The 24,708-nt window shown below is 44.8% G+C and overlaps 1 protein-coding gene across 1 annotated transcript in view; it reads left to right on the forward strand.

The window, feature by feature from the left end:
• Nucleotides 1-24,708, forward strand: part of UST (uronyl 2-sulfotransferase) — a 911,106-nt gene that overhangs the window by 435,647 nt on the left and 450,751 nt on the right. Inside the window, exon 3 of the mRNA XM_086927463.1 lies at nt 17,769-17,924. Within this exon, the coding sequence (XP_086783589.1) occupies nt 17,769-17,924 (156 nt within the window). The remainder of the gene's footprint in view (nt 1-17,768; nt 17,925-24,708) is intronic.

Below are 24,708 nucleotides of genomic sequence, written 5' to 3' on the forward strand. Positions count from 1 at the left end.
TAACGGGAAAAAGAAGTGTAATGACACCACAACTTGTCAAGGAAAGCAGAGATTTAGCACAATGTTCGTCAACAAAATATATGCTCAGAGAAATCAGGAAGATCGTAGAGAGAGAATATCACCTCATGTCTGAGAGAAAAACAACTGAAGCGCTAGCATAACATAAGAGTCAATGTGGAGCAGCGTGACAGATTGTTGTAGAAAGTATTATAACATACATGAGTAAATAGCGCTCAGTTAGGATAGAAGAAAATACATCGTTGCTTCCTGTCACAGAGCCAATAGACACACTTTACAAATGAAGCGGTAAAGTGGTGAAGAGGAGACTGTAAAATCAAGAGTTCGGTGTTTGAAACAACCGCATTGCGTATGGTGCAGTGGAAAAGCGGCGTTTGAGGAAAGGGAACGTTGCGCGCCAGAACTGGCGAAAATGTCGGCCGCTGAAGAGCGAAGCGCGTCACTGGTGATAAAATTTGACACCGTCGGTTCCGAGGAGAGCAGTTTAGTTCCCCCTGCTCACCTCATGTTCCGACGGCGGAATCTGTCGACAGCGCTCGCATTTGCCTGGAGAATGCAGAGAAAATCGCCGGCTCCGGTGGACGGCTGACGGAGCTCCGAGGTCAAGCCGCCATCTTGTACGGCGTTCAAGCCACGCCCCTACCATCTTATATTGTAACAGATCACGTAAACCTGTATATGATGTCCTTTCCCTTTCATAGAGGCAACAGGCTCGGTCACAGTATATTTTAATTGGTTAATGAATTTATTAACTGTTTTTTTATATAAATGTTTTTTAACTTTGTAAAGATTCTTTTTAACTTTTTTAATCTGTGCTTTTATGATTTTGTAATATAAAGTCGAATAAAGCATTATTGAATGGAATTGAATTGACTGGCCTATATCTTTGGTGCCGTTGACCAATCTTCACAAAATACATCTAAAAAACAGTGTCATAGTGAGTCTTGTTGTGCATGGAAGTTTGGGGTGATCTGCCAAGCAGGGGCCAGAAAAAGGGGGTGGTCAAAAAAGTGTGTTTCCCATGTTAATTCTCCTAGACTCTTTAGACACACCTGCAGCCTGAACCACTGACACCATATTTGGCAGAAAACTAGCTTTTGGTCCGCAGATTATGCCTTTTGTTATTTAGTGTAAATCCGTGTAGTAGTTTTTGAGATATTAAGGGACAAAAATAATTGTATATTTTGACAGATGGTCTCATGGGAGTCCCTCGGGTGTCCCACAAAAGCGGCAAATAAAAAATGGAGCCCTGTGATTTGTCAAGAGGGTTGTTTTTTCCATGAGCCTTTACACTCTTGCGTGAGCGAGAGGCTCCCGCGAGCTCTGATTGGCTGGCTGTTGGAATTTTATAAATGAAATGGCCATCATTACAATTTACTGTTAAAAATTGGAGGTGTTGTGGAAATGAAGTAAAAAAGATATAAAGGAGACATCAAAAAAGTATGCTGTTGAGGTGCCTAAGGGATAACTGCTGTTAAGATAATAAATGTATATTGTTTTTAACTAATTGTTTTGATCTCATGGGACTCTTGCAGGATTGTGAATAGTAAAAAGACATAGATGAGTTCCTAATTCACTCTATTAGTAGGAATTATATTGTGGTCCTTGCTTTTGAGAGGAAGTGTGTAAGAGATAAGCACTGTGATAATTAGGTTAATTATTTTTTGGAAAGAAATGTATGATCTCGTAAGACTAGTGGGATCGGGAAAAGTGGAAGGGAGTAGGTGATCTTCGAATACACTGTAGTATGCACAGTTTTTTTTTTCTTAAAACCTTTATTAAGATCAGTAGTGGTTACACAGCTTTGTCGCCTACAACCTGTATGAGCAGGCTGGCCGCTTCCGCAACATTTTGGGAGAGTACTATACTTCAGGGGAAAATTAGATTGACACAGCAAGCCACCTACAACCCATCAGGGCCGGCCGCGAAGAGGGCTAGTGGGAGCTGTATAAGAAAGCATTCGCAAGGTACATAGAGTAACATTGAATTTAAGAAAACGAATGCCTGAGGTTTCACAGTTGTTTCAATTTTTTCTTCCCTTCCATGCTAACTAAAACAACATAACCGTAACCAAAAAAAATCCGACAAACTCAATGGCCTGTATTGGGTCATTTTCCTGCCCGCAAACTATCCCATTAGCTGCATCCTAAATTGCTGTGTGAGAATGGGGACGGGTGGGTGCTCCAAGTGCTACTGTATGCGACGTGCATGTCATGGGGGACACAGCGAGCGTGTATAATCAGCTAGGTGGTTCTGAATACTAGGACTACCATGGCGAGAGAGGAATGCAGGTTTCCGATTGCGCAGGTTGGTTACCCTACTGTGGAGGTGCGGGGCAGGAGCCTCAGTGTGTTTGGACAGAGGAGGGGTTGTGTATTGAAGGTGAGGTACTTGTAGTGGGGAGGGCAGTATCGTACATGGTCATTTAGGAGTGGTGTGTTGTGCCTGGTGCCGCAGGAATAGTCGCTCGCTCTGGTTCATCGTCTTCCGACTGAGAGTCGGCTTGCAGCTGTTGAAGGTACGCAACAAGCGGACCCCAGATGTCCTTGGGCCTAGACTTGTGTGGCAGTAATTCCGCGTAGTTGTGGAGTTGGTCTTGCCATGTAGTCATGACAGTAAGCCAGTCCTTGAACTTAGGCGCTCGACCGCGACCCCAGCGGCACGCCACATGGCGTTTTGCCAGGAGAAGGCCAAGTGCAAAGAATTTGCTATGTGCGGTCAGTGCGGGGCAAGCCTGCCCCAGCAGCGCAATCCCTGGGCAAGGTGACACAGGCACACCAACCATATCGGACAAAGCCCCAAACACTGCCTCCCAGAACTCAGTCACCGCTCGGCATGTCCACGCGAGGTGGAAAAGATCCGCGCCCTCGGCCTTGCAGCGGAGACACCTGTCATTGTCCCGGAGGTGAAAACGGTGCAATTTGGCAGGATTGTAATACAGCCTGTGTAGGAACTTATAATGTACCAGCCGGAGGCGCGCGTTTCCTGTAACCGCAGTAGTGTGCGCGCAGCTTGCCTCCCACAGGTCATCTGACATGGGGGATCCCAGATCCGTGTCCCAGTCCCTCCTGGCCCTAAGAAGAGGAGGGGACGAGGCGGCTTGTGTATGCTTATAAAGCATAGAGACCACATGCTTCGGATTGTCAGATTGGAGTAGTAAGTGGAGAGGTTGGACTACGTCAGGTTCGACTGGGAAGGCTGGTGTGACCTTCCTGATTCCCTGCCTCAGACGCACGTATAGGAATGTATCCATGACAGAGGGAGATTCGTCACCGAAGAATTGCACCGATGTGCGGAAACTGCCTTGCAGGTATAGGTCCCCCCACGTGCGGTATGCTAAGCGTGCGAGTAATTTGCAGCCAATTTCTTCGCAAGTGATACTAAGCCGTGGGTCGTTCGCTAGGATCATGAGTGGCGAGTATAAGAACTTCGTCCCCATGGCAGCCGCCAAGTGCCTCCTGCCAGTACTGTATAGTCGACTGTAGAAGGGTCGCTGTCAGTGAGTTTAGCTTCTGAGTAGAGGTAACCCGATGGTTGCATCGGCCTCATGTAGCCATCTTCGACCGCAAGATGTGCCATGAAGGGGGGGGGGGTGGAGCCAGTACGCGGCAAAGTGGCCTTGCACGCAGTCATAATAGCGCCTGAAGTTACGGACGTCGAAACCGCCCTGATGGTACGGGAGCATTAGGGCCCGTAAGCTCATTCGGGCCTGCTTCCCGCCCCAGATTAGTCGTGACAGTAGCGAGTCTAGTGTATGAAAGAAATTCGCGCCTGGGTTGTATGGTATATTAGTGAAGAGGTATAGTAGTTTCGGTAGAACCACCATTTTGATAAGTGAGATGCGGCCCGCCATGGACAATGGGAGGTGTATCCATTTGGTGACATTGTCGTTCAGTTTGTCAATGACTGTCCCATAATTAGCTCTGATGAGCGTGTTGCGTTTTCTGGTCATTGTTATACCTAAATATTTAATCTCCTCTGCCTCCCAGACAAGGGGGTAATCTAGGGGAAACTGTGTGGTCTTGTCCGTAAGTGGGAAAAGAGCAGATTTCGACCAGATGATTTGTACACCCGAAATCCCCCCGAATTTGGTGACCTCCCGCAGCAAGGGGTTCAAGTTCTCTTGAGGTTTGTGTACATAAAGGGTCATGTCATCAGCATAGAGGGCTATGAGTATCTGCCTCTCCGGGTAGATGAGAGAGCGGTGATTGTGGTGTTGGCGCAGTTTGGCCGCTAGTGGTTCGACAGCAATAGCGAATAGTACTGGGGACAAGGGGCATCCCTGCCGTGTGCCACGTTGGATTTCGAAGGGAGCCGATCACGATCCATTGAGCACCACGGAGGCCAGGGGTTGTCGGTATAATAACCGAATCCAGTCTAGGAAGCTGAAGGGAAAGCCCATTCTTTCTAGGAGCGCCAACAGGTAGTCCCATTCTAGCGAATCAAACGCTTTCGTGGCGTCAAGAAAAATAGCGGCAGCTTCACAGTTGGGGGTTATGTCCTGTATCACCGCATGAAGGGTGCGTAAATTATGGGACGTCGCGCGGTTCGGGACAAAGCCCGCTTGGTCCGGCAGTACCAGTCTTTCCATTAACAAATTAAGGCGCGACGCCAGAACCTTAGCCAGAATCTTAGCGTCTGTGTTTAACAAAGAGAGGGGACGGTACGAATCGCAAGACTCAGGTGGCTTGCCCGGCTTTAGCGGTGACGTTTTTAGAGCCTCCCGCATAGTAGTCGGAAGAATGTTTTCCTCAAGCGCTGCATAATACATCTGCTGCAGAATCGGGGCTGAGATATGCATGTATGCTTTATAAAAATCGATCGGCAATCCGTCGGAACCCGGCGACTTACCCGACTTCATGGACATTATTGCGTCCGTTATTTCTTCCAGCTCAAGTATATGATGAAGGAATTTCTGCTGGCAGGGGCCTAGCCAAGCGAGCGCAGTGTCTGCCAAGTATGTGTTTAGGTCTATCGGGGTGGATCTATGGGAGGAGTACAGTGTAGAGTAATGTTCAGTGAGGACCTTGAGTAGATCCGGCAAATTTCTGTGTGGGATGCCATGGTCATCCAGCAGGGTAGTGATGTAATTGTGATATCTAGGGGGTTTAACAGCGGAAGCTAGCGCTCTGCCCGGTCTATCTCCCTCCCCATATATACGCGCAGCAAAGGGTTTCCCTCGGAACCTGCATTCCTTTACTGAAAGTTCAGCATATTCATTGAGTTTTTCACGCAATGTGGCTTTTACAGAGGGTCCCCGTGCAGGGTCACCCACTTCCCCCTGTAGTTGCTTCAGTTCAGTTTCCAATTTTTGCAGCTCATCGTGCAAGGATCGGAGGACTCCACCCCCCTTAGCAATACACCAGCCTCGCACCGTGACCGTAAAGGCCTCCCAGACCGTGGTAATGCTGGACACAGATGATATGTTGCGGTCAAAGAACTCTGTTATGTCTTGTTCTAATTCCGCCTTGAAGGCCGAGTCTGTTAAATGTGCCGGGTTGAGGCGCCAGCTTAAATAGGGGGAGGCTTCAAGGGGGACGCGCAGGGTCACTAACACTGGGGAGTGGTCTGAGAAAGTGCGTGCAAGGTGGGTAGCCTTAGCAAGCCAGGGGAGAGCCCAGCCGTACAGAGGATGTAGTCCAACCGCGCCCAGGTAGAGTGCACGGCTGAGTGGTGCGTGCCCTGTGCTTGCGTGGGGTGGAGATGCCTCCAGGTGTCTATCAGGCGATGTTCCTCTACTATGCCTGATAGGGTACTCTGCGTCCGTGTGTAGTGCGTAGCCTGGGGATGAGATCTATCTGCCAATGGTCGTAGTGTAGTATTAAAGTCCCCCCCCAGTATGACATGGGCAATCCCTAATGACTGAATTTTACCCCACAGCGTGAGAAGGGATGAGGGGTCATCTATGTTCGGCCCATAATAACACGCTAAAAGTATAGTGTGGGAATACAATCTGCCCCATACAAAGCAATATCTGCCTCCCGCATCAGTGTCAGTACCCGCAGGGGTGAACTGTATACCTCGTTTAACAAGGATGGTGACCCCCCTGGCATAGTTGGAATATGACGAAAATACTCTGCTAGTTGCCCAGCGGGATAACAACTGTGGGGAACCACCTGGGCTTAAGTGTGTTTCCTGTAGCATAGCAATGAAGACCCCCTGTCTATCTAAGTAGCCTAGAATCTGTCTCTTTTTCCTCGGGTTGTTTAGTCCTCTTACATTCCACGAAACCAGCTGTAGTTGTTAGATCGTCTGCGTATTTGTTACGTCCCCCATCCCATCCAATGTGAAAATGTGCTATACACAAGCATGATAGTACAGTATATACCAGAAGCAAGGGTAGCAGCGGACCTAGCAGTTTCAACAGCCAGTACATTAATTACGATCCAAACGTCTTCCGGAGCTTTTTGGGCCATGAGTATTAAATGTCGGAATTCCCCCCCACCCACACCGGCCACCCCAACCCGCCGGGGAAGTAGCACCCACCCACCCACCCCCCCCAAAAAGAACATTAAGAAACAACATTGCCTTAACATAAAAAGCAGTGCACATATCACTACCCTCAAGGGAGCGGTGAAACGTAGGGGTTTGCCAATTGGGGGTCAGAACAAGGGGCACCAGACCTGCCCACCACCTCCCTTCTTGCACCCACGTAGGACCAGGTTCCCCCAGTCAGTACATGTGGGACGGGGGTGGGTGACCGAGTACATAGGATGCCAGAAGTCCTACAGAGTTTTTAGGAGAGACCAGGGAGATGGTCTCTCGGTTGCTCTCGGGGGAAGTTAAACATTCCTGGCATTCAGGGAGCCGTGCCTTCCCAGGGCACAGAAGAACAATGCATTGAGTTAGTCTTGCTGTGATAGCGGTGATGGTGACCTAGAGCGATGGCGTGGAGATTCTTCCGAACGTCTGTCATTCTTGTGCTGTTTTAGGAAATCCTCCACCTGTTGGGGGTTCTGAAACAGGTGTTGCCTGCCTTGATATGAGACTTTTAGTTTTGCTGGGTATAGCATGGCATAAGGGAGCTCTTGAGCTTGCAGCTTCTTTTTAACCCCAGTGAATTTGCGTCGGGCTTCTTGGACAGATGGGGTAAAGTCAGGAAAAAAGGACAGTACTGCATTTCCATGTTGTATGGTCCCCAGCTCTCTCGCTCGTCGCAGTACCGCGTCGCAATCTCTATAGTTCAAAAAGCGCGCAAATATGGGCCTTGGCTGGGATCCGGGAGGGGGTCGAGCCGCCAAGGATCTGTGGGCCCTTTCCACTATGAGGTGAGGGGAGAATGAGTCTTTTCCGAACAGGTCGACAACAAGTTTTTCAACAAAGGGCTCCATTTTCCCGGTGTTGGTTGTTTCTGCCAGGCCTAAAATGCGAACGTTATGCGTCGAGACCTCGCCTCCAAATCCTCATTCTTGGCAGCAATTATTTTAAGCAAGCTGTCCATCTGAGTGACCTGCTTGGAGGAGGAGGCAGCCCCATCCTCCAGCGTTGAAATCTGGTCCTCTGCTTCTTTTATGCGTGTGTCGTGCTGTTCCAGTTTAGTTACCACACTGTCCATATGGGCATTAATGGTGTTGATCTTAGAATCTATGGGTGAGAGGCTCTGCTTCATGCCCATCAAGAGGGTTTTCCAATCTTCCTCCGGCGGGGCCGGCGGGGCCGGCGGGGCCGGCGTGGTGGGGCTGCCCCAGTCCTCTGGCGCTGTTTTAGACGTTTTTGTGGTCTCGAACGGTATTTTAGACTGCTTTGCGTCATTGCGGCCCATGTCTCGTCTCGGCGTCCGCGACGCAGCGGAGGCAGTTGCCGCCAGGTTCGAAGAGGGTTAGGCCGGTGAGGGAGGGGGGAGAGCTGGTAGCGGGCGAGCTATAGATCCAGGCGCGAGTCGCTGAGCAGTGCAGCCCTCCCAGCCACAGGGAAGCAGGTAGGCGAGGACAAGGGGCGAGTCTTATGGCCAGAGCAGAAGAGCTAGAGGTGGGCGCAATCTAGATGTAGGTGACCATGGTCAGTTATGTAGCAGGTCGGTATGCAAGGCCTCTTCGCTCCACATGAGAGCGTTGGTGCAAGTCGCAAAGTTCGCGGGAGGTGGTTGCCCCGCGGACCGATGTCCCACACGGGGACCACAAACCGCGCCGGAGCTAAGTGCCTGGTGGTCGGAGCAGGGGTAGGCCCAAGTTATCAACAACAGTGGTCCGGCATGGTGGGGGGATCAGCAGGCCCCAAGGAGCAACAGCAGCAAAGTGAAAGGAGGGCGGCGGCGTCCACACGTTCCCCCAAGAGTTAGCCTGCAAAGTTCACAGCCTGTCCACATAGGCCCTATAGGCCGCGCCACGTGGAGGGCCAGGTTGGTGCACCGAGAGTGTATATGTCCGAGGCCGCCAACAAAGTCCAGCTTTAAGAGCAGGGCTCAGGAGCGATGTGACAGCAGGCAGCAGGCCACAGCTCCCAAGCCTGTGCCCCCCACAGCTCAGGGCCCAAGCTCCCCTTGTCTCAGAGAACACCCGGCAGCCACACGCGGGAGGCGCACACAAAGTCCAGCCGGGCACCAAAGCAGAGCGCCCCCACTCCCCTCCCGATACAGCTCACCGCTACAGGGGGCAAGGCTGGTCCAGCGTTGAGTCCGAGTCCGCTCCGCGCCAGATGCACACAGCACCAGGAGGGAGAGGCAGGTCGCGCTCCACCGCGTGAGTAGGCCCTCGATCCCCGGAGTCGCCTGGCGCAGCAGTCCGCCTCAGGGTCTCAGGCTCCTCCGGGCGCCGGTGCGGTGCGAACTCGCCAGCAGATAGTTCTGCCCCAAGGAGTCCGTCGGCCACAAGAGAGGTACCGCTGGGTTCAGCGCGGCGTCCCCGATATTATGGGAAGGTGTGCGCCGTAGTCTAGCTGGTCAGGATGGATGTAGGAGCGTTATAGTGCCCGGTCAGGCAGGAGCTTCACTCCAGTGCGGCCATCTTGGTCTGGCGCCACCTAGCGCCCCCTGTAGTATGCACAGTTGCTACTGTTGGACAGAGTATTACTGGAGATGGTAATTATTAGAGTCTACTATTTATGCTCATCAGCTGGGTAAGAGTTATGAGTAGATTACAGTCTCTTCCCACACCCTATTATGCATACCTATTTTCAGAAAGAGGGGTGTTAGCAGGGAGGACAGTCCTTCTCCACTCACTAGTACACACACCTGTCGTCTGAGAGAGAGGTGTCAGTGGGGAGGCAAGTCCACACCAAACTATGCACACCCGTCTTCTGATAGAGAGATCTGATAGGACAGGCAAGTTCTTCCCCACACACTACTGCACACATCTGTCATCTGAAAGAGAATCTGAAAGGACAGGTCTGTCATTCGCCACACACTACTGCGCACACCTGTCATCTGAGACAGATGTCTGATTGTAAAGGCCAGCCCATTCTCACACACCCTACTATGCACATCCGTCATTCAAGAGAGGGGTCTCAGCAGAGAGGTCAGTCTCTCTCCACATTCCCTACTACGCACATCATCTGTGAGAGTGGTCTGGAAGGAGAGGGCTGTCCCCTCCACTCACTTCTGTTAATATTTATGAAATCGATGCCAATGTTTATAATGATACATTTGCATATACAAGCCAAATCACATCACTATAATCAAATTCGCCCATCATGAACTCTCCATCAAACCGGCTCAAAAATACGTGGTCAGGTAGGCTCTGCAACCTAGGCTTGAGGTTACTGATTGATAGGCCACAGGTGGGGTGGCACAGAGCCAGCAGGCTAATGCACGAGCAGGAACCTTAGGTCAGTCCCCTGGATAAACGCAGCAAAACCAGAATGGTCCAGGGAGAGTGGCCCTAATAAAGCAGGCATGGCCAGAGGACTGCGTGCATTCCCAAAACACCATAAAGTCAGATGCCACATGAAGTTAGGAACTCACAGCCAATCAGGACACAGCAGACACAGTAAATGCAGTAATTTTGCACCCATCATGCCAGACATCTGGACACGTTGCCCACTGGCCCCCATTGTGTCCAATCAAGGTCGAGGTTCACCTTTATTTGTTATCAGGGACCTTATTTATGACTCCACAGACAAGGCCTAAACTATTTTACCAAAAAGGATAATTGTAAGTACTTTATGACACTCAAAGAAATGTATAAAACCCTGTTCAGATTGATTGTACTTTGAGACAGTCCTTAGACCGCTTCTGTAACTATGCTCCCGGCCAAAGTGTTTAATTAAACCAACTGTTCCTGTTTTTCCAAACACCCCTTGTCTTTTGATTTTTCGAGGTAAATTCTTATTCGAGCAGCACTACTATGCACACCCGTCATCTCAGAGAAATGTCTGAGAGGAAAGGGCAGTCCCTTTCCACTCACTACTATGCATACTCGTCAGCCAGTCTCTCTTCCCACACCCTACTACTGTATCAATGGAGAGGCCGGTCTATGCACACATCGAGCTACACACATCCATATCTGAGAGAGAGAAGTTTCAAAGTAGAAGCCAGTCCATACACACACCCTGCTATGTACACTCGTCATTTGAGAGAGAGGTCTTAGTGGAGAGGCCAGTCTCTCTCCACACACCTTACCACATGCACTTGTCATCTGAGCGAGAGGTGTGAAAGGACAGGTCTTTTATCCTCCACAGACTACTATGCACACCTGTCATCTAAGACAGAGGTCTGAAGAGAAAAGAAAGGCCAATCGATCCAAACACAGTGTCTGTGTATGTGTGTGTGTGTGTGTGTGTGTGTGTCCATTAGAAGATTCTGGACCTGATTCATTAATGTAAACTTACACTTTTATGAGCGGTATCTTTATGAGCGCGGAGTCTCCGCACATAAAAAGACCAATCTTTATGCACAGGCAGGAACTCTTGGAGAAAATTTGGGATGCATTTTGAATGAAAATGTTTACTGCAGAAATAAAACGAATTATTGTACATTGTTTATAATGTTCCTACATCTATATAAAAATGTATGCTTAATAGAGAATCTTTCCTTGTTCAACTTAAAGGCATTTATCTTGTTTGGCTGTGTGCAAACCGCTTTGGAAAATTCACATTGAAACCTATGTTGATTTAAAATATTTAGAACTAAGAGCTTGAAAAGCTAAGTTCACAAGTGCAACGAATGCAAGAGATTCTGGGCAAAGTCTCAATAGAATCCATTTAAAGTATGTCAGAGCAATAAACATGCATAGAGACACACAATGCTGGGTATACCATATAGACATGGAAGGGCTGAGTCTGCAAAGATAGAAAACAGCCATATTAATAAAGAAAGTGGACAAATGGATTAAAATCAGAACCAGTGACAATGCACAATATTAGAGACAGCAGGAATTCCACAGACAAATAGAGTTGGTCAAAACCTTTGGGTAATAAATGGGATGTTCAGTTTTTTCTCTTCATATATGACATGCCTTCCATGAAGATATTTGATTGGGTCTGGAATCTGGGAGGAGCAGGGGGATTTGTGTCTTAACTGCTGATGTAGTATCTCAAGTAAACCAGAAAAAAAAGAACGGGGGAGCGTGAAGGGGGAACTGGTAACGGATGGGGCAATGGGGAGCAACTAACAAAGGGGCATGGGAACAAAGGCAGTTGATAGAAAGCATAAATAGCAGAGGCCATCAGGGTAAGAAACAATTATTGACAGTATATGTGTGTGTTCATACATGAGGAGAGAAAATAGGTTTTAGAGTGTTTCTATCTGTGAGATGCCATTGGCTGATACCAACGTGGTGGATACATCTGCGAGATAGTTGCATCACAGTATCCATTGCCTGAAAAAGGCTGCCTCAAAGCCCCTTTCAGCATATGTATCTGAATGTGTGTGTTGTGTGATGACAGTAGCTCTCCCTAGACAGATTGATAGATAAAGTTCTCTCTATGTGAGATTAGAAAAGGAAGATATGCTAAAGTATTTAGTCACATATCCGGCTAATGGTGCTTGAAAATTAGAAGAGGTGTTTTCTTCCAAGTTAACTATGAAACATAAAGTATGAGCACAAGAGGTTAATGCTACAGTTCTCCTGCAATGTTGAGTCCTTGCAGGTACTTCCTTGACAGATACTTGGACATTTAATTTAACTGTAGACCATTATGTATTGAAATAGCAAAGTATTTGTGAATATGTTAGAAATGGTTAGACTCACTAAAACTGATTGGTAAAATGGGATTAAGACAATATTAGAAAGAAGTGGCTCTGTAAAGATATTGCAATGTGATAACACTGTGAAAGGGATTTGGCTGATTATGTGATCGAAACTAAAATACAGTCAAGAAGAGGTTGTTTACTTCTTTGATTAATGATATTAGAGTAGATGAAACACTGCAAAAAGTGTCACATGATTTATTTAAAGGTAGAAGTATGAGGATATTGGATGACACACAAATGAATATACAGTATTTTTGATAAAAAGAGTTCCCAATTTAGCTCCGTACACTCTAGGTAAAATCAAATTAAACAATTTCGTTGTTGCCTAAAAAATTTCAGTCAGCTCTCATAGAGATGGTAGCCATGGCATGGACAAGGTAACACGCTGCATACACTCCAAAGATTATCTAGTCAAATATGCTAAGTCTGGGTCGCAGGCAAAGAGAACCAAGGCTCTATTTTAAAAAGTGGAATATAATTCATATTATGTAAATAATCCGTCATCAAGCACACTCCCACAGATATGGTATTATGAGCAATATTTTTCAATAAATAAACAAATCAGGTAATATGGGGATATTTATTAAAGAGCTCGCGTAGTGGAACTAAAATAGTCACGAGAATCAGGTGCATAGCTATCATTACTGCAGCTGGTGTAATTACACCAGTGCCAGGAGTTTAGGGGGGTCATTCCAATTCAACTATTACTATCATTTACAGCACAGAAAGGACATGGGGCATTGCTTTGCCTTTATAAGAACTCATAGCATCCATTATTAATAGAAGAGTTAAACATGAATTAATTTCTTTAATATAACTTTGACCCAAATAATGACCATTGCAAATAAATTAAATAGAGAAGATAGTCTGAATGTTTTTATTTTAGTCAAGAATGACTGTTAAAAAAGATGAAGATGGAGGCAATGCACTTTTAGCTGCCGCCTCCAAATTTGACTCTTTGAACAATTAAACAGAAGAATATTTTAATGTACATCTTCATAAAACTTCAAAGCCCACTACTAAAGCATCAGTATTTTGGCGTTACATAGAGTAAGACCAGCTTGATGATAACTTTTCATCAGAGGACTGGATGGATCATTGGAGTGTCAAAATCAGGAGACATTGATTCATTTGCTAACTTATGTGTGACTGTTGAATTGGTTCACCTTGGTCACCTTTACCAACATTTCATTTTTACCATAGAACATTGCTGGCTTTAAAAACAAATAGATACCTTTGAAGGTTATTTGTGTTTTTTTAAATTTTAGATTATCTGTTTGCAAAGAGGTTGGAACACTCAATTTGCTCTCTCAGTGGCTGCCTCACATCTCCAAGACGGACAATAAACGTTGCTAATCACAAAGGTAACTTACACTTGTAAGTTACAGTTGAAAGTTTACTCTTACAGCTTTTAGCAACTTTACTACTTTGGCTGTTTAGAATTTATCAATGTAAAGCTACTCAAAATGTCGCTTACATGTCTCCACCCCAAAACAGGAGGTGGAGCTAAATTTATGAGTGTAAGTTATTACTGACAAAAAGAGGCAGTAATAAGTCCAGCACTACACATGGCAACCACTTATACTGTGACACTCTCCCATAGAAAACAATGACAGAAGGGACTTAAAATTGAAACTGAAAGGAAACAATATTAAATGTAATTATTTATTATGAATTTCGAAATGTATACACAATTAATTTAATGTTAAAAAGTAAATATAATCAAATGAAAAATAATATTTAATAAGATATTTTAATATGTTCATTAAAAATAATTATAACTTTATTTTATAAATAAAATAATGACATTCTTTTAAAATATTTCTTTACATAGCTGTTTTCATTTTTAACACGCAATAGATACGTATAAACATTTTGCGTAAGGTGGGAATCTTAAATAAATAATGTAATTTACCATAGCTCAATTACGTATATATTTAGTTCTAAGTTATGTTAATAGTATTGTAGTTATTTTAATTTAGTTCTGAATTTAAAATACCTGTGTAACATTAATTTATATTATTATTTAATATAACAATTTTTTTACAATTTATTTTCAGTTTTAATAAAATCCTTTAGTTTTCCATATACTTTACCGTAAGGAGATCTTTGCCATCAGAAGGAACCAAGGAAAAGAGGGAGTCCCAAAACATTAATTTTCCACGTTACTTCTCTTCAGAAGATCTTCTGTCTATGACAAAACAATACAACTGAAGGGAATTACACTTAATCTAGCAAAAGGATTTAAAAATGCCAGGAAAGCATGCTTTTTGTGAACTGTTGTACATCTGTTGAGCCGTTTTTCAGAAATTAGAGTTTAAAAATGGGCTTGGGCACTAAGGTGTCAACTATCAGAAAAAGTTACATCTGAAGAAGGGAGCCCCACATTACTGAAAAAAAGAGCCTTCTGACTGGACAAGGAGCTTTTTCGATCCCTTACTCATTTTGATATTGCAATAGCGGGTTTCAATATTGCAGTATTGAACAATCAGGTTGTCTGGCCACAACTGTGAACCAAATGTTACAGGATCGGAGGACCAAGTCCTCGAGTCCTGAAAAAAATGAGAAAACCCAGAAGGGGGCAGGGTAGTCAGGTAGTCACACTTTGATCCTTGGACCATGTAGGAGTCCCAAAGAGATCCCACCCATTAAGTTACATTGAAAAAAAATGTTTTTCATGGTCTGATACTGCAGTACCCAGCGCAGCAACTCATTCAAGGGTCTGATCTGTGAACAGACCCTGCATGCAACTGCCAGTCTGAAGGCCATAGGATAGGCATGTGAGGGTTGGCCGCCTACATTGTTGCTAAAGGCAGCATGCAAGATGTGGTAGGCCATCCGCATGAAGGTTGGGCTTCCGCTGGGGGTTGGTTGCCAGTGAGGATTGGTTGCATGGACTGCAAGAGGTCAGGGCCTGTGCCAACCCCCCACAGTCACAGCCACAGGCTGTGTGCAGTCGCAGTTTGGATGAAAGCAGGTGGTGGGATAGGGTGCAGGGCAAGCCAGAGGCCAAGCTCTGTGTCCCAGCCCCACTGTGAAAGGCTTTGTGCAGCGGGAGATTAGCAGGCTGCAGGGAAGTTGGGTGCAGAGACCGTTTGGAGGTCAGGCCTTGCAGGAAGCTCCCAGCTTCATACAGCTGCAATTGTGCACAGTATGGGTATTGGCTGAAGATTGCTTGAGGGGGTTGATCATATGCTCAGGGTTGAATATGTTCAAAAACTCCGGAAATTAATTGATATACAAAGGTTAGAATTATGGTATAGTTAGGTTTTGAAATTAGATCAAATCTGATGCTAAAAAACAAAAATCCTCAGAATTTCACAAGTTATAATTTACTGAGCTAGATATAACTTGTGCATTTGCCATGAACTCATTGATGTCCCTCCCTAACCCATGCCTTACCCCTCCCTAAACCCATCGCTGCGCCTCCCTAAACCTCTTGTATTTTAAAATATGTTTTGCAGCCACTCCGCCTCATTCATCCCACATTTACTACAAAAAGATATCTATGCATTTGTGCAGAGATCTTTGCATATCTGTCAGTGATCTCTACATAGAAAATATAGGATCAATGGAGTCTGGGGTTCTGCCCATAGAATTGGAAATAGCAAATGTAAGTATGTGAGTAGTACTACTACTACAAAATGCAGTTTGTGAATAACCACCAGTATTCTCTGTGAAAGGTGAGCTGCTTGCAGAATGTGAATCCTCTCTTCCCTCACATAATAAAAGTCCATCCATGGGTTTAACCGGAGGTGCCTGGAACAGAAAAGACATATCATTGCCACTGTAACAAAAGCAAACATGCATCCATTCAAAGCTGATTCACACTGTGATATACCCAAGTAAAAGTGATGTTCAAACTACTATGAAGATAAGGAAAAGGCTACTGGAAATTTAGGAAAGGATCTGATCTAAACTATTAAAACAAAAAGCAAAGAGACTTTTAATCTTTTAAGTTGAAAGGCTGTAAGAACTCTCCAGAACACTCTGATCACATGAATCTAACTGGATTACGCATCAGGAAAATCTATTACATAGAACCATAGCACAGGACAATTCTGGATCTTCTTAAATTGTGGCATTTATGGCAAGTTAGTTTAATCTCGCTGATGATAGTAGATCTCACAATCAAGTTAGGTCATCAATGGCACCACATTTTACTTGGATTATTGGGTTAAGCGTCATGATCCTCTATTTAGAGAGGTACGGTCTCAAATTTGTATAGTCCATTCACTCCTAACCATAAAAAGGGTTCAGAGTGAACATAAATATTTCTCCTTAAATGTTCTGCTGGAAAGTCGTAGGAGTCTACTCCAAAACATTTGTCAGTACAGCTGGCTCTTCTAGTATTAGAGAATTAACTTTATTGTGCTCTATTTTGTTGTTTGCAATCATGTGAATTATGGTAATATGTTATTGGTGAAGTTAAAATGTATGATTATTATTTCCTCACTACTACCCCTTACAGGAGCATTGCTCTCCAGTACTTTCATCAAGGTGAGCATGGGCCGTTGTAGTACACAGGCAAATACAATCCTGACTGAAAATGGAGGTAAAAGAGCTGTGTGCTAATCCAAATGTTAAGTCTAGCAGACCTAGTTACTCCCAATTGACCTAGCGGAATGGCAAACCAGCTCTCAACGTGGTGGACTCTAAGGAGCCAAATTCGATGAATTCTGCCCGACACATAATCGGCCTCTGGTCGGCAGTCCCGACCGCCTCATTAGGATGTGACTGAACACTGATCGGTCGCATTCTTGCATTTCTCTATGGGAGCATGCATTACGGCCATAAACCAGCCGTAATACATGCTCCCATAGGGAAATGGGAGGTGTAGTTCATCCCTGCACCCTGTAAGGTGCCTGCCACAGGGTGCAGGGATCAACAGGGTGGCACGGTGCCCCCTTGGCCACAAACTAAAGGCTGCAAGCACAAGGAGGTCCTGCTGGTGGCCCCCAAGCACGCTATCGACATGGTTTCCATGTCGGACAGGCCGGCATGGAAACCATGCTGGAAACTGTGCATCGTAATCTCCAGGGCGTAAAGGCCCACCCTTGAAATTACTGGCCGGTTTCCAACTAGCCGATAGGTGGCTGGGGCCCGTCAGAAACCAGCTGGAATGATCGGCTGGTTAACTTTCCGACCATCTAGATCATAATTAGGTGGTCGAAAGGTGAACTGAGCGCTCCATTATGATGAGGCCCTGAAGGCTTTGATTGTTGGTCGAACCCTTTACGGGCCGCATCGTAATCAGCCCCTTAGTTTGAAGAAGTACATTTCGGCTGAAAGGTCAGGGCAAAAATACGAATAGCCAAATGGCAGGTCAGCCAACTAAAGCACGTGTTGTGCAAAAACTACTTAAACACTCCGCTTGAAAATCAACTTTTTAGGCTATATATTATTTAGAAAGTTTAATGTATGTTGGCATCATTTCAATCATACATCAATCTCTGATCTTTTTTTAAAACACGGACTTGTATCTTTACTGATATACCATTATCAATAGATGTTAGTCAATATATTTCTGTTTTCTATTATTATTGAAAATGTATGTTGAATATCGGTATCAGACGACAGTGACAAACTACTTCCTTACAGACTTTTTTGTATTTTTCTCTAGGTGCTCCCTTTTCCTAGTCAAGTAGTGTACAACAGAGTTGGCAAGTGTGGGAGTCGAACGGTGGTTTTGTTGTTAAGAATCTTATCCGAGAAGCATGGTTTCAACTTAGTAACATCAGAAATTCATAACAAAACCAGGTTGACTAAAAGCGAACAGGTAAGTTATTATGGAGGCACAATAAGGAACCGATTTTGTCTATTACATTAAAAATATAAAGTAAGCAGATGGATTACCAGCTGAATACATTATACAATGCTTTTGAAATTAAGCAAGTTGGATGTTTGAATGTTACTTCTGTGTACCACCAAGACGGAAGAAGGCTTCAGTCTCATACAAACTGCTGAGATAATACTGAGGTGTCAGCACCCCTAAATGAAGGCATCTGTGAACAAGCAAGGTTGTATTCATTTTCTGAAAATACTGAAAAGAAATAGCCACTAAGGTTACGTTGTTCTCACTTCCCAGTGTCATCTTAGAAATGTTGTTTATCAATGACAGAAATATTTTGGGGACCCAGTTTGGAATATATTACATTTTTTATTACTCATTTTCTGCTAATTTAATCCCTATGTTACTGAGCCATATTGAATTATACAATAACGGTTTCGATACAGATATACACATAAATGAGCTAGAGAGGGCACACTGGGAGCTCCATTCTGCAGGAACAAATGCCCCCACACACCTGAACAGGTACCACGCCTCATCACTGGGCCCCTACTCCACGTCGGGCTGGCGCTGCAATGCATCTGGCCTGTGTGAACAGCTCTCTTGATTGGGAGCTGCACACCAACTCGTAATTTAATTTGTTGTTTGGAGCATGTATGCTGGACCTCCATGTGCTCCAAGTCCCTCACTTCTAATGCATAGAGAACAGTGCCATAGAGTAGAGTGCAGCAGAGTAGAGTAGAGTGCAGTACCGTGGAGTGACATAAGATAGAGTGGACTGGCATAGAGTGCATTGATCTAGTGTATTGCAGAGTATAGTGACATAAAGTGCAGTGGTGTTGAGTGCGGCATAGAGTTCCGTGGCATCCAATGCAGCACTGTAGAATGCAGTGGCATATATTAATTAGAGTGGAGCAGAGTGGATTGGTGCAGAGTAGAGTGGCATACAGTTGTTTTACATAAAGTACATTTATGTAGAGTAGAGTGGCAAAGATTGCAGTGTAGTGGGGTGGCAGAGAGTGGAGTGGCAGAGAGTGCAGCAATGCAGAGTAGAGTGGCACGAAGTGCATCAGTATAGAGTGCTGTAGTGCAGAGTAGAGTGGCGTAGAGTTCAGTGGCAGAGAGTGCAGTGTTGCAAAGTAGAGTGTCATAGAATGCAGTGGTATAGAGTAGAGAGAAATGTCTTAAGTACCGTGGTGCAGAGTAGAGTGCAGTGGCATAGAGCAAAGTTGTGTAGAGAGCATTTTTTCAGAGTACATTGGCATAGAGTACAGTGTTTTAGAGTAGAGTGGCGTAGAGTGCAGTGTTTTTTTTAATATATGAGCTAAAAAGAAAGGCACAATTTGCACACAGAAGGGCAGGATATGACTTGAAGTTCAATAGTCTGTGGTAAAATCCCAGAAAAGGCATCCTCTAACTTTTACATATTGTGTAAATTCTCAATATACTAACCAGTACTGATGGCTGAAAAAACCAAAGGTTGCAGGGATTTTATAATTAGGCTCAGATTTCACTCGTGCAAAACCAGAGAAATTCAGCAGTTATAGTTACCTGAGCTAACTATAACGTACGTCCTGCAATGCGCTGCTTATGAACTCACATATTGCATCCCTCTTGACATGGTCAGTGACATCACTCATGGCATCATCGATGACACCTCAAATAACTTCACAAATTACCTCACTGATGAAATCATCTACTGAGTGTAAGTGTTTTGTAAAAGTTTCTGAGAGCTGGGTTTGTGTGAGTGGCTTCATTAGTGACTGTGATGACTGAGGGGCTCTATGAGCAGATGTGTTTGTGTGTGAGGGGCTGTATGGGTAATTGAGTAGCTGTGAGAATGGCTTTTTGGATGAGCTACTGGGTGTGTAAGTGTATGTATGGGTAAGTGAGTGGTTGTTTGACTGGGTAAATGGGTAAGTGAGTGGGTGTGTAAGTGGCTATGTTTTGCACAGTAGGTATTTGTGTGGGGGCTGTATGGATGAATGAGTGGGCACGTGAGTGGTTGTATTGATGTGTAAATGGGTATGTAAGTGGTTTGTGGATGATTGAATGGATGTGTGAGTGGCTGTATGGGTAAGTGAGTTGCACTGTTAGTAACTGTATGAGTGAGTGAGTGGCTGTATGTGTGGAGGCATGGGTTAGTGAGTGGTTGTGAAAGTGGCTTTGTGGGTGTGTTAACGGGCATGTGAGTGGCTGTATGGGTGTGTGAGAGAGTCTGTGAGTGGTTGTATGGGTCTGTGAGTGGGTGTGTGAGTGGTTTTATGGTTGTGAGAGTAGCTTAAGGGGTCTGCGAGTGGCTGTATGGGTGAGTGAGTGGTTGTGTGAGTGGCTGTATGAGGGAGTGCAAGTGTCTGTATGAGTGAGTGAGTGGTGTATGAGAAGTTGTATGGGGTGTGAGTTGTTCTGTGGATGATGTCATCAGTGGTGTCACTTCAGGTGTCGTCAATGTTGTCATCACTGACAATGTCATGAGTGATGCAATAAATGAGGTCATAAGCAGGCATTGCTGGTGTAAGTTATAGTTAGTGCAGCTAACTATAACTGTTGAATGTCACTGGTTTTGTACAAGCAAAATCAGAGCCTAACTATAACGTCCCAGTGACCTTTGTTTTTATTCCCAGTGAATTTCAGCATTTTTTTTTTACATTTTATTTCCTAACTGTAACCTGAACCTTTGAAAGCGGTGTGTGAGTGGCTGTATAGGTAAATGAGTGTGTGTGTGAGTGCCTGTATTGTTCTCTGAATGGGTGTGTGAATATGTTTGTGGGTGTGTAAGTAGCTGTATGGGTCTGTAAGTGGGTGTGTGAGTGACTGTTTGGGTCTGTACATGGCTGTTTAAGTGGGTGTAGGAGTGCCTGTGTGGATCTGTGAGTGAGTGCGTAAGTATTTTAGTGGGTCTGTGAGTGGGTGCGTGAGTATCTGAGTGGGTCTGTGACTGGATACATGAGTGTCTGAATGGGTCTTTGAGTGGGTGCATGAGTGTCTGAAAATCTGTGACTGGTGTGAGGGAGTGAGTGAGTGAGTGTGTGCATGTGTGAGTGGGACTGTGAGTGGTTGTGTGAGTCTCTGAGTTGGTCTGTGAGTGAATGTTTAAGTGGGTCAGTCAGTGGGTGCATGAGTGTCTGAATGGGTCTCTGAGAGTGCAAGTGTCTGAGTGGATCTGTGAGTGGGTGCATGAGTTGGTCTGTGCGTGAGTGTGTGAGTCTTTGAGTGGGTCTGTGAGTGGGTGTGTGTGAGTTTCTCAGTGGGCCTATGAGTGGGTGAATGAGTGCTTGAATAGATCAGTGAGTGGGGGCTTGAGTGTCTGAGTGTGTCTGTCAGTGTGTGCCTGAGACTCTGAGTGGAGTTGTGAGTGGGTTTATGAGTGGGTGCCTGAGTGGGTCTGTCAATGGGTGCACAGTAAAACAAGAAGAGGGGCACATGGGACAAGGTCCTTGCGCAAGCTCTCCTAGTGATGGTCCTCCTGTCCAGCTTGCCTGCAGTACACTACCTTCTGCTGCCTTCGATTTTGTGCCTCCTCTGCTCTTTTCCTGATCTCTTTTCTGCCTCTTCTCTGCTTGCTCCTGTCTTCTATTTTGCCTCTTTCTACTCACTCCTGACCTTTATTTTGCCTCTTGCTCCTCATTGCTGAGCTCTATTTTGCCTCTTTCTGCCCACCCTGGGTCCCTGTACAAAACAAGCGGGGGAGCGCATGCTTGTGTTTTTATATTATTGCCTGCAAATTCACAGATTTCATGAATTTGTGGCAAAAAATAAATAAAAATGCTTTTTTAACCTGCCGGGGTCCCAGGACCAAGCTTGGAAGTCAGGATATTCTAAGTGCCCCCCTTTTATTAATGTTTTGGTTTTGGGACTCGGCTGAAGCTGAGTCCCAAGGTGGCTGCCAACACTTCCTGGTTGAACTGTTAGTAGCCAATCAGAGCTCTACAGTTCTCTGCACAAGCTCCTTATTATTCACAAATTAGCTGTGATCGCAGATATCCTAATTTGGATTTCATTACATTTCTCAACAACTACTGAATGGAATTACTCCAAATAACAAAACCCACACTTTGTGGACCAAAGGCTAGCTTTCTGCCAAATTTGGTATAATTCCATTCAGCAGTTCGGGCTGCTGTCTAAACAGTTAATGGGATTTAACAAAGGAAATGTACTTTTTTTAACCCCCTTTTTCTTGGCCCCCACTCGATGGACCTCCCCAAACTTTCCATGCAGAACAAGACTCACTATGACACTGTTTTTGGAAAATTTTCTGAATATTCGTCAAATGGCACTAAAGATATAGGCAAGTCAAAAAAACTTTTTCCATGGAAACGTGGCCCTAACTACTATAACTACCTACTGGTGACCGCCAGCAGTTAATACATCTAAAAAAGATATATATATATATAGATATATAAGACAGGAAAATGCAGGAAATCCAACACAAATCCAGCGGCACAACAGAGGATGGTACACAAGACTTATTGTGCACACATACAACATTTTTCAGCAATGCCTTTTTCGGGTTAAAGAATTGTTCTCAAACTCCCCCCAGAAATATGGTTCCAATTTTGTAGACAGTGTAAACATTCTGTTTGTATCATGCTGACGCAAATGTCAGTAGCAGCTTAAATACATATGTCGTAGTTATTAAATGTAAATAAATACAAAGGCAAATCATATTGGCATATTACATAATGGTTAAAACAACCTTCTGTCTAAATAAATTGATACCTCTTAAATCAAACAATCATAGACACGAAGAAATACTCTGTCGTTGATGCGCTGGATAAATTCCCAATAGAGCAATAATTCATCACATAGTGGACCCATTATATATAATTAATACAATCATGATCGGAACAATTTATGTTGGAGCTGTGCAGTGATTGGATCCAACATGCGCATAGATGATTGTATTAATCATATATGATGGGTCCACTATGTAATGCATTATTGCTCTAGTGGGAATTTATCCAGTGCATCAACCACAGAGTATTTCTTCGCTGTCTATAAATATTTGATTTAAGAGGTATCAATTCATGTAGACCGAAGTTTGTTATTATGTAATATGCCAATAAGATTTGCCTTTGTATTTATTTACATTCATTGACTACAAGATATGTTTTTATGCCGCTACTGACATTTGCGTCAGCTCGATACAAACTGTATGTTTACACTGTCTATGAACTTGGAACCATATTTCTGGGGGAGTTTGAGCACAATTCTTTCACTTTAAAAAGGCATCGCCAAAACGCTTGGTTTGTGTGCAAAATAAAAGTCTTGTGTACCGTCTTCTGGTGTGCCGCTGGATTTGTGTCAGATTTCCTGCATTTTCCTGTCTTTTGAAATATATATATCTATATTACTTACTGGCGGTCGCCAGTGGGTAGTTATAGTTAGGACCTAGGTACCATAGGAAAATGGCAACATTTTATTCCCAATAACTTTGGTGCTGATTGACGAATCTTCGCGAAATTTTCAAAACAAATTCTTATTGACATCAGCTCCTATGTTGAAAGTTTGGGGTGATTCGTCAAGGGTGGCAGAGAAAAAAGCGGGTCCCAAAATGTGTTTTTTCAATGTTAATTTCAATAGGAAACTTTAGACAAGGCTACAGGTCGAACGGGTGAATGGAATTACCCCAAATTTGGCAGGTCTAGAAAGCACGCCTTTGTTTATTTGGTGTAAATCCGTACAGTAGTATTTGAGAAATATCGAAATTTACAGATATCAATATTTGGGAATCCTGCCATCTGATTGGCTGAGGCACTACGAGCACAAGCTTGCTGCTGATTGGCTGCGAGCGGTTGCAACTAGAAAGTGTTGGCCACCGTTTTGTGATTCCGTTGAAGCGAGTAAGGGGAAAAAAGGGCAAAAAAAGTGGGAAATACGAGGCTAAGAGCACTGTAACCTCTGTGGGGTGTTTAGGGTGTGGTATAGAGGGGGTGCAAAGCGAAGTACTCAACCCTACCGGTGTGCAAGAAGTGGGCTTCGGAAATTAAGTGACGTATTGCGTAGAGTCTGATGCGGGTAAGGTGAGCTGGTGCGGGACTCGGGGATTAAAGGGTGAGCCCAAATTGTGTGTCTTATGCTGTGAAGTCATGTGCCGTGGCCGCTGCACTACAGTTGTCGAAGTAGTGTCAGCATGTGTTTATAACTACAAGGACGAACTACTGACCCGTACTGGTCTGAAAGTCCTGGGTTACGGATAATATGTGGGGTATTGTCTGGAGTCTCATGTTGCTAAGCTGAGCTGCTGCTGGAGTTGGGATTAATGCGTGAACCCAAACTGTGTGTCATATGCTGTGAAGTCATGTGCTCTGGCTGCTGTGCCACATCTGTGCAAGTAGTGTCAGCATGTAGTTATAGCTACTTGGATGAACTTTTGTTTCGAACATTGTAGCTTGTGTTTGGTGCTTAGAGGGTGTTATACAGGGAGTGCAAAGGTAAATTTGCGCGTATCAAATCAATTCGATATTTGTGAAGTTCTAACTACTGACTCCTACGAGTGTGATGGTGCTGGGGGCGTAAGCTGAGATGCTGACGGACTCGGGGTAAAGTCACTGAACTACTGACCCCTACCGGTATGAAAGGGTACGGAAATTAAGTGAGGTCTTGCCTAGAGTGTCATGCTGTTAAATTGAGCTGCTACTGGAGTCGGGGATGAAACCGTGAGCCTAAATTGTGTGTGGTATGCTGTGAAGTCATGTGCTCTGGGTGCTGTGCCATACGTGTTCAACTTGTATATGGTGCTTAGATGGTGTTTTATAGGGAGTGTGAAGGT

The sequence above is a fragment of the Lissotriton vulgaris genome, chromosome 6, assembly GCF_964263255.1.
Source record: "Lissotriton vulgaris chromosome 6, aLisVul1.2, whole genome shotgun sequence".
NCBI classification, from domain to species: Eukaryota; Metazoa; Chordata; class Amphibia; order Caudata; family Salamandridae; genus Lissotriton; species Lissotriton vulgaris.